Here is a 10,899-nt window from a genome sequence, read left to right as displayed (position 1 = left end):
CTGGACCCGTTCCAGTGCCAGTATGTCCTTCCTGAGGTGTGGGGACCAAAACTGGACACAGTACTCCAAATGGGGCCTAACCAGAGCTTTATAAAGTCTTAGTAGTACATCTCTGCTTTTATATTCCAACCCTCTTGAGATAAGAGACAACATTGCATTCGCTTTCTTAATCACGGACTCAACCTGCATGTTTACCTTTAGAGAATCCTCGACTAGCACTCCCAGATCCCTTTGTGCTTTGGATCACTGACATATTGAATAAAAGCAGTCGTCTATTTAGGGCTGAGATGCAGAAACATTTCTTAACTTATAGGATAGTGAAGTTATGGAATTCTGTACCACAGAAAGCTGTGGAGTTTGAGTCATTGAATATATCCAAGAATGCGATTAACAAATATTTACGTTTCAAAAGCATCAAAGGCATGGGAGAAAGTCTTAGTATGGCATTGAGATAAAGGATTAGCCAGGATCATATAGTATGGTGGGCCTCATGTCGGGCCAAATCATCTTCTCCTGCTCCGGGTCTTGATGTTTAAAATGTCCCAATACCCATCATACCCACCTACCAACCTGCCAACCTCTCGTCCAAAACAAAATCCATGAATAAGGGCTTGTGTTGTCAATTTTGTTGTCCAGCCATTTTTATCTAGTGCCTAGTGAAACACTTCATTGAATCCAGTTCAGACAATGTTCTCTGCATTCAAATTCTCAGCTACTTCATCAATGCATGATGCGAGGTTGGAGACTTATCTTTTGAAAACCTGCACTGGCTTCGCTTCATTAATTTGATCTATGGCTGCAAATTGCAGCCATAACTACCAGCATCAATGTCAAGTGCATGATATAAAGTAAACTAGGATCCATGTGGTGTGAGCCTCGGAGACCCAGGTTCAAGTCGCTTCTGCTCCAGAGTTGTGCGATAACCCCTTTGAACAGTTTCATCAGTAAATGTAAGACCATTAACAAGTCGGGATAGGAGTTGGCCCTTTGGTCCCTCAAGCCAGCTTCACTAGGATCATGGCTGATTCAACATTCCTCAAGTCCATGTTCTTGCCCTGTCCCCGTAACGCTTAATTCCCCAACTGAGCAAGAATCTATCCATCTGAGCCTTAAATATATACAAGGACAGCTCTCTGCGGGAAGGAATTCCAAAGATTCACAACCTTCTGAGAGAGGAAATTCCACCTCAGCTCAGTTTTAAACTGGTGCCCCTTTATTCTGAGACAATACCCCCCCTGGTCCTGGACTCTCCCATGAGGAGAATCATCCTTTCAGCATTTACTCAGTCAAGCCCCTTAATCCTGTCCATTTCAATGAGGACATCTCTCATTCTTCTAAACTCCAGTGAGTAGAATCCTGTTTAGCCTTTTGTTTTTAAGACAATCCCTCCATAATGGGGGCCATCCTAGTGAATATTCTCTTAACTTCCTCCAATGAAACAACATGTTTTCTTAAATAGGGTGACCAGAAGTGCTCACAGTACTCCAGATGTGCTCTCACAAGCACCTTGCACAGTTGCAATAAGACTTCCTGACTTTTATACTCCAACCCCCCTTCAAATAAGGGCAAACATTCCACTTCAGTTCTGAAGAAAGGTCACCAGACTCAAAACATTGACTCTCCATGAATGCTACCCAACCTGCTGAGTCTCTCCAGAAATTTCTGTTTTAATTGAATATTCCATTAGTCTTCCCAATTACCTGCTTCCCCCGTGTGCAAGCTTTCCATGTTTCATTCACTAGTTGCCCCAAGTCCCTTTGTGTTGCAGCTTTCTGATGCTTTCTCCATTTAAATAATATTCTATTCTTTTGATTTCCCTTCCAAATGAACAACTTCACATTTTCCCACATTGCACTCCATTTGCCAACATTTTTGCCAACTTAACATATCAATATCTGTTTGTAAAGCACATAAGACAACATTTTTTACTGTAACTCGATTATACATGACAGTAATATATCAGCAAGGTTTGAGAAGATTTGTAGCTCAGGTTGAGGTTCTAGATGTAGGTTTGCTCGCTGAGCTGGAAGGTTCACTGAAGATGTTGCCTAGTATGGTGACAAAACATCTGAAAATGAACCTTACAGCTCAACGAGCAAACCTACATCCAGAGTAATATTTCAAGTCAACCTCAGAGTACAACGGGATCTTGATCAGATGGGCTAATAGGCCGAGGAGTGCCAGATGGAGTTTAATGTCGATAAATATGAGGTGTTCCGTTTTGGTTTGGCAAATCAGGGCAGGAATAATACACTTCATGGTAAAGTCTGGGGAGTGATGATGAAACAAGAGATCTTGGAATGCAGATTCATAGTTTCTTGAAAATGGAGTCGCAGATAGACAGGGGAGTGAAGAAGGCGTTTGCCACGCTTGCCATTATTGGTCAGTGCATTGTGTGTAGGAGTTGGGAGGACATGTGGCTGAACAGGACATTGCTTTGACAATTTCTGGAATACAGCATGCAATTCTGGTCTCCCTGCTATAGGAAGGCTGTTGTGAAACTTGAAAAGGTTCCGAAAAGATTTACAAGGATCTTGCCAGAGTTGAGTGTGGAAATGCAGGAAATTGGTACTAGATGTGGAATAATTACAGACATGATGGGCTGAATGGCATCCTTCTGCAAGAATTCTTTAATTCTGTGACTGGCGCAGAGGAAGATTAACTTCAAGGTTCATGTTATCAGGAGGGACACCAAAGCCCTTTCCTTAGCTGAGTGGTCAGAAAACTCCCCAATCTTTACTTGCACTAAGGCATAACCTGTCTACACCAATATCATAGCAAAAGTCAGCCATTCGTCCCTTCCAGTCTGCTCCACCATTCAAGAAGATCACTGCTCTTCTGGTTGCAATTTCAATCCCACATTTCTATCGGTTGCCCCGGGGTCCTTATCTTTTTTTAAAAAAAGGTCACCTTGCTCACCCTTTCATAACTTCATCAACTCAGCCTTCACAACTTCGTACAGAAGAGATTTACACAGTGCAACAACCCTCTCAGGGGAAAATAATTCTGCAAGGCATTGGTGAAGTTACTTTTGGAGTGATCGCCCTGCTGTTGGAAGGGTGTTGTTAAACTGCAAAGGATGCAGAATAGATTTACAAAGATGTTGCCAGGACTGTAAGGTTTTAGTTATAAGGAGAGGCTAGATAGGCTAGGACTTTTCGCACTGGAGTATTGGAGGGTGAAGGGTGACCCATCAACCACCTTATCATGTCCCCTCAGAGAAACTTATACATTTCAAAAAGATCTCTCAGATTTCCAAACTTAAATGTGTAAAAGCCAATTTGTTCAACCTTCCTTCATAGGATAAACCCTTCATTCCAGGAAAAAGGCAGGTGAAACTTGCTGTCAATGTAATTATTTTATGTTTTAAATGAGAGAAAAATGTACAAACTGATTCTGATGTGGTCTTATCAAGGCCTTGTATGGCACTCTCTCCACCCCTCAGGCCTGGAAATGGACTCTACATTTTGAAGAAAAATGTCTGTACTAATGGACTCTGTTTGTTGGTAATTAACTGTCATATAGTTTGTTGGGCTTATCACCTGCACTGTCTTGCATGTCCCTGGGTCTGTCAGGTCTTACTATGAGCTGGGAGGCTCATGGGTCGTCCTGAAAGCTGTCACCCCGAGAATCAGCGAGTGGGTAGGCCATCCTGTGAACCTGAAGGTTGGTAGGCTGTCCCGAAAGCCGCATGGTGGGAAGGCCATCCTAATGACAGTCTCCCCGAGAGCTAGATGGTGGGTAGACCGTTCTGAGCACTGTCATCCTGAAAAGGGGTAATCGGGACGGGCTGTCCTAGAGGTGGTCGAAAGCTGTGTCAGAGCAGACAAGAGCCAGAAAGCGCGTAGGGGCGGGCTAAGATCCAGAAGGCTTGTGGGCTGCCCTGCACGCTGTCAACCCAGGGAAGGGGACAGGCTGTCCTAGAGGTGGCCGAAAGGTGTGCCAGGATAGACCACTGGCCAGATCGGGGTGGGTGAGAGCCCAATGGTACGTAGGGGCAGACCGAGAGCTAGAAGGTGTGCAGCCATCCTCAGCACTGTCACCCCAGGTGGGTACTGGGGCGGACAGTCCTAGAGGTGGTCGAAAGGTGTGTCAGGGTGGACCGAGAGCCGGAAGGCGCGTAGGGGCGGGCTGCCTTAGAGTGGTTGGAAGGTGGGAGGGGGGGCTTGCTGGGTCTGTATTGTCTGCACTTTGTCTCGTCCTTAAGCATAAATGTCATTGTTGCTGTCTTTTCATGTTTGAAACTGGGATTTGTGGTTTGTCCTCAATTCCCTGTAAATTGGTTGAACAGGATGGCTTGAGGCCTAGTTTTGCTGCTCCTCTCCCTTGTAAAATTGCTGTTGTATACAGCTGTAATTGTTAACTGTTGTGCTGTAACCTCTTTTTTGTACTTGTTTAATAAAATTTTAAAAAAGGGGGAATGCTCCTCTCCCTTGTAAAATTGCTATCTCTTGTATACAGTTGTAAATGTTAACTCTTTTTGTAAACTATTTTGTAACTGTTCAATAAAATTTATAAACAGGAGATTCAGCGGTCTTCTCAATTTAGGGGACTGACTCTGTGCTGGCTGGGTCACAGTCAGTGTGTTACTGTTGGTTTCTGCTTGTATTTTGTGTGGGGGAAACCTGATTCCTGAACTGGCTGAATTATTTAGCCAGTTTGTTAACTGGCATTCCTTTAGGGAGGACTGATTGTTAAACTCCTGATGTACATAATGTGTTTCAGGTGTAACTCAGTTCTCATTAGGCGATTGTTGTTTCACTGCCTGGTTACAGTCTGTGTGTTATTCTTTTCTTCACTTTTGAGAAAAGGACAATGTTAATATTGTGGTAGGGCTTAGCCCTTGGACACTAGTTGTCTTTGTTTTTTGTATGTGCCCTCACTGTTTTTGGTGTTTGGACTGAGCCCTTGTGGAAGATATACATTTTATCAGAGGAGCTGTTCCTGTGGGGAGGCCTAGCCCTGAGACTGGGCCTCTGAAGATTGAACATCTGTGTGTGTGCTGGGAGGTGAGCACTTGCTGTATCCTGGAGTTTGGGAGAAGACCTTCCCTTCAGGAGTGGACCAAAACCCCTGTGAGTTAACCACCTTTACAATGTACTGTGTTCCTGTGAGTGGGCCTGGCTCTCCAAGGATGTGCCAGGACTCCATGGAGACTGAACACCTGTGTGCTGTGGGGTGTGCAATTGCTGTCTCTGGGAGTGGACTCTGCCCTTGGTTGTAGACCCTGGTTTTAGCAGTGGACTCTATTTCTGCACTGTCTTGTGTGTTCCTGGGTCTGGCAGGCCTTACTGTGAGCTGGGACATTCATGGGTCGTCCTGAAAGCTGTCACCCTGAGAACCAGAGGGAGGGTAGGCCACCCTGATGCCAGTTTCTCCTAGAGCCAGTAAGTGGGTAGGACATTCTGAGCGCTGTCGTCCTGAGAAGGGGTAATCTGGATGGGCTGTCCTAGAAGTGGTCGGAAGGTGTCTCAGACCAGTCAAGAGCCAGAAGGCGCATAGGGGCGGGCTGAGATCCGGAAGGCTTGTGGGCTACCCTGCACTCTGTTGTCCCTGGGAAGGGGACGGGCTGTCCTAGAGGTGCCGGAAGGTGTGTCGGGGTAGTCCACTGGCCGGACGGTGCATTGGGGTGATGAGAGCCCAGTGGTAAGTAGGGGCGGACCGAGAGCCAGAAGGTACGTAGGGGCGGGCTGCCTTAGAGCGGGTGGAAGGTGGGAGGGATTGGGGTGGGGGTGGGGGGGGGAGACTTGCTGGCTTTTTGAGGGTCTGTATTGTATGTGCTGTTTTTTACATAAGTGGACTGTCTCAAATGTATGAATGTCATTGTTACTGTTTGTAATGATTGAAATTGGGATTTGAGGTTTGTCCTCATTTCATTGAAAACCCCGGTTGAATGTCAGGGTTTGGGGCTTGGCTTTGTTATTTCCCTCCCTTGTAAAATTGCTTTTTCTCTGTATACAGCTGTAAATGAAATTGTTTGTATAAACTGTGAATTGTTTAATAAAATATAAATAAACAGGACTGTCTGTTTCCTTTCTTCCTGGTGATGGAATATAAATTGTGAGGAGCAATTATAACTGTTGTCTGCGAAAATCACAAAGCTGAATCATGAAAGAGGAAGGGGAGTGTAGGTTAAGCTAGATATGCTTGTACAAACAGTTATAAGCATCTGTTTCCCACTTCTGCAAAAACAAAAACCACAATCAAGAGGTCGTAAGGCTCAGTGTGGACGAAGAATGAAAGGAAATGTTGCTTTCGCAAGCAAGGAAGCAGATGGCAGTGATAGGATATACGCTAACAATGACCACAGAGGGATATGGTGAAATGGCCAAGCAAAACCTGTACTGTTACGCACAAGGCCAGATAAGGCAAGAGATAAACAAGAGGAATGGGCACTGCGTTTAGAGTAGTGGGAGGAGGGAAAGAGAAATGTAATTGTATCAAGGTTTTGTACTGTGCGCCTATCTTGTAGACACCACTCTTGCAAGAGTATATCAGATGATACTGCTGCTGCAGATCTTGTCTTGGACTGAAATTATTGAAGTGAGTATGTTCTATTTCCCACATAAATTAAGATTTACACACTTGTTTTTCACTGCATCTGACACCTACACACATGACATGGGTACTAGGGAAAAATAAGCATGACTCCTGTCGGGTGGTAGTGGAAGAAAAATAAACAGGCATGTCAAGAGATCTGCTCACTGAGAGCTGGCTCTAGGGGAGCTGGATCAGCATATGAAGGACTCTTCAATCCTCTTGAGGAGAGGAGACTGACTTCAAAATAGCCTCAGTGTGTCTTATGTGCTGCTGTTGGTGTCTTCCTACTGAGGAGTTTATTGTTAATTTTATTTCATAGTTTGTTGTGATTTGTTTTCTGGGGTTTCTTTCTGCTTATTTCTGTTAATTTGAAGCTATGCTCAGCTGCATAGGCAGCTATTACCACCACTGCTGCTACAGTCTGGTCCAGCTCCTGCTACTGAAGCCTAGACCTCGCCTGCACCCCTGCTGCTGCTGCCTGGGCCTACCTACACCTGGGGACGACTTCGACCGCTACTCCTGAGGCTGCTTCTGAAAAAAAAAATAAACAGGACGATCAGATGTTCTGTTCACACTGAGCTGGCTCTGAGGAAGCTGGATCTGTGTCAAGGACTCCATGTGTAAGCAAAAGGGTGAGTTGGTGACTGGATAATGGCCTCTGTGAAGTTATTCCTGGTGTCGGGGTTTCCTGCTCCTCGAATGCTGCCTGACCTGCTATGCTCTTCCAACACTGTTCTATTTTGCCTGTAATCTCCAGCATCTGCAGTACCCACTTACAGTCATAGAGATGTACAGCATGGAAACAGATCCTTCCGTCTAACCAGATATCCCGACCCAATCCAGTTCCACCTGCCAACACCCGGCCCATATCACTCCAAATGTTTCCTATTCATATACCCATCCAAATGCCTCTTAAATGTTGCAATTGTACCAGCCTCCACCACATCCTCTGGCAGCTCATTCCATACGCGTACCATACTCTCCATGAAAATGTTGCTCCTCAGGTCTCTTTTATATCTTTTCCCTCTCACCCGAAACCTATGCCCTCTAGTTCTGGACTCCCTGACCCCAGGGAAAAGACTTTGTCGATTTATCCTATCCATGCCCCTCATAATTTTGTAAACCACTATAAGGTCACCCCTCAGCCTCCGACACTCCAGGGAAAACAGCCTCAGTCTGTTCAGCCTCTCCCTATCGCTCAAATCCTCCAACCCTGGCAACATCCTTGTAAATCATTTTGGACTCCTTTCAAGTTTCACAACATCTTTCCAATCGGAAGGAGACCAGAATTGCACGCAATATTACAAAAATGGCCTAACCAATGTCCTGTACAGTCGCAACATGACCTCCCAACTCCTGTAATCCATAATCTGATCAATAAAGGAGCATATACCAAACACTGCCTTCACTATCCTATTTACCTGTGACTCTGCTTTCAAGGATGTATGAACCTGCACTCCAAGGTCTCTTTGTTCAGCAACACTCCCAAGGACCTTACCATTAAGTGTATAAATCCTGCTATGATTTGCTTTCCCAAAATGCAGCACCTCACATTTATCTGAATTAAACTCCATCTGCCACTTCGCAGCCCATTGGCCCATCTGGTCCAGATCTTGTTGTAATCTAAGGTAACCCTCTTCGCTGTCCACTACACCTTTAATTTTGGTGTCATCTGTCAACTTACTAACTGTACCTCTTTTGCTCGCATCCAAACCGACTAATCGTGGACATCTACTACAAACCCACCAACTCCCACAGCTACCTGGAATACACCTCCTCCCACCCTGCCCCTGTCAAAACACTATCCCTTATTCCCAATTTCTCTGCCTCTGCTGCATCTATTCCCAGGAGGACCAATTCCACCACAGAACATCCCAGATGGTGTCCTAGCATAAAAATTACAATTTCTTCTCCCACATGGTTGACAATGCCCTCCAGTGCATCTGCTCCATTTCCTGTACCTTCACCCTTGAACCACACCCCTCCCAATGCAACGGGGACAGAACCCCTTTGTCCTCACCTTCTACCCCACCAACATCCGGATACATTGCATTATCCTCCACAACTTCTGTCACTTACAAACAGACCGCACCATTAGGGACATATTTCCCTCTGCACTCCATCTGCATTTCAAAGACTATTCCCTCTGCAACTTCCTTGTCCGATCCACACACCCCACCAACCCACTCTCCCCTCCTGGCACCTTCGCTGGCCTCTGAAAAGTGCAAAACTTGCACCCACACCTCCATCCAAGGCTCCAAAGGATCCTTCCACATCTGACAAATATACTTGTACCTCCACCAATGTCATCTACTGCATCCATTGCACCCAAGGTGTTGTCCTCTACATCGGGGAGACAGAACTCTTACTTGCAGATTGTTTCAGAGAACACCAACCAACCTCACCACCCCGTGGCTGAACACTTTAACTCCCCCTCCCACCAAGGGAATGCAGGTCCAGGGCCTCCTCCATCACCAAACCCTTACCAGCTGATGCCTGGATATTCCACCTTGGAACCCTACAATCAAGCGGATCAATGTCGATTTCACTAGTTTCATCATTTCCCCACCCCAACTTATCGCAGTCCCAAGCCTCCAACTCAGCACCACCCTCCTGACTGGTCCATCTTCCTTCCCACCTGTCCACTTGACCTTTCACACCCCACACACACCCCTTCCGCATACCTTCATCTATCACATTCCCACCTACCTTCCACCCCCAGCCCCACACCCATTCCGCTTCTCTCTCGGCCCCCTATTCCACAAGCCTCATTCCTGATGAAGGGCTTATGTACGAAACATTGATTCTTCAGATGCTGCCTGATCCGCTGTGCTTTTCCAGTGCCACACTCTTGACTCTGATCTCCAGCATCTGTAGTCCTCACTTTCTCCTACACTCTTAACCTACCCACATTCCTGTATACTCTCGTAATCAGTTTATACCCTCCTTATCCCAGGCCCAGCCCTCTCTTTCTACCCCATCCCTTTCACCTGCCCATCTTCCCTTTTGCTCGTCTGCTCCACCCCCCCACTGTCCAATCACAGCCACCTTCGCCCTGCATCCACCAATCGCCATCCCACCCACCTTTCCCCAGCCCCACACCCCCATTTATTCTGCAGCCCCTTCCTCTCCCGGGTTCTGATGAAAGTTTCCGACCTGAAACGTCAATTGCTCTTCTATTCTGTTTGCAGCTCAACTCTCCAACTCCTCTATATTCCTTTGTACATTCTGAACCTCCCTCCATGCAATTGAACTGTTTCAACAACCCTGTCTCTCTTTGTACAGGCAGGAGTGAAGGACTGGAGGGGAGAGAGAGAGAGAGATGATGGAGGGAGGGAGGATGGAAAACACTTGGATGAAGAGAGGCCCAGCAGACAGGAAGGCGGTTACCTTTTTGAACCCTGGTGCAGGATCCGACTCAATCACATTGGAGCCGTTCAGAGCTCTGAGGCTGCGGACTATCTCCCGGTTGGTCTTCAGGGGGAAGTCTTGGCCACACACATTGATGAAGTACCTCCAGGGGACAGGGCTCTCCAGCAGCTCCTTCATGCAGTTGAGATCCGCCTGAACTCTGCTCCAGCCAGCATAGGTGACCCACTCCAGCTTGGCTGCAACAAAGACATTGTGGAAACACGAAGCGATGGCCCGAACGGCCGCATGAAATTGACTCGGGGATTTGCGGTCCACGTGGATACAGTAGACGTTCTGTGGGGTGTAAATGCTCCGTAGAAGCCTCTCGAACATCTCAATGCTCTGGTGGATGACCATGGAGTAAGCCAAGGGGAAGTGTTCCTCCTCAGGGCTCAGGGGGACAGTGACATACTTGTGGGCCCTCACAAACGATCTGCAATTTTGGGTCATGTTCAGATAATCTCCCTCAGTGACGGCTTGGTGCTTGAGGGAGAAAGTAATGGAGTTGAGGAGGGCCCTTTCCACCTCCTGCCTGTCCCCCTGGATGATCTGCCAGCAGGTGGAGTTCTCCTCGACCAGGAGGAGATGTTCCTGCATTGGACTGGCGCCTGGTTTCACCAGCCTGAGGGTCAGCCAGCCCTCTCCTTTCTGGACCAGCAGCCATTGGCACAACAAGACCACACTGAGCACACACAGCGCTGATCTGAGGCGCGACCAGTGGGCACAACGCTGGCTCAGCTTGGGCATAGAACCTTCCAGGGGGCAGTGTCCCCAGCCTATAGGCGATAGGCAAATGCAGAATGGATGCTCTCTGTGCTGGGCAGCACTGCCTCCACGAGGCCGTGGGGAAGGAGTGACTGCAATTTGCTGGAGAGGTCGCAGCAGTCAGTCCCCTCCTTGTTAGACTCTTGTCTTCCTTTTCCCCAAGATTCAACAATGACTCGACTT

At 47.0% G+C, this 10,899-nt stretch overlaps 1 protein-coding gene across 1 annotated transcript; it reads right to left on the bottom strand.

The window, feature by feature from the left end:
- Positions 1-7,053: 7,053 nt before the first annotated feature.
- On the bottom strand, positions 7,054-10,698 carry LOC148136057 (beta-1,3-galactosyl-O-glycosyl-glycoprotein beta-1,6-N-acetylglucosaminyltransferase 3-like). The gene is made up of 2 exons (XM_087983937.1): positions 9,931-10,698; positions 7,054-7,071 (listed from the first exon to the last, which is right to left on the bottom strand). The coding sequence occupies exons 1-2, from the start codon at positions 10,696-10,698 to the stop codon at positions 7,054-7,056; spliced, it is 786 nt and encodes a 261-aa protein (XP_087840063.1).
- Positions 10,699-10,899: the final 201 nt, after the last annotated feature.

This window comes from Chiloscyllium plagiosum, unplaced genomic scaffold, assembly GCF_037043375.1.
Source record: "Chiloscyllium plagiosum isolate Xiang-an unplaced genomic scaffold, Cpla_swu_hap1 HiC_scaffold_47, whole genome shotgun sequence".
Lineage (NCBI taxonomy): Eukaryota > Metazoa > Chordata > Chondrichthyes > Orectolobiformes > Hemiscylliidae > Chiloscyllium > Chiloscyllium plagiosum.
This window is presented reverse-complemented; position numbering and strand designations above follow the sequence as displayed.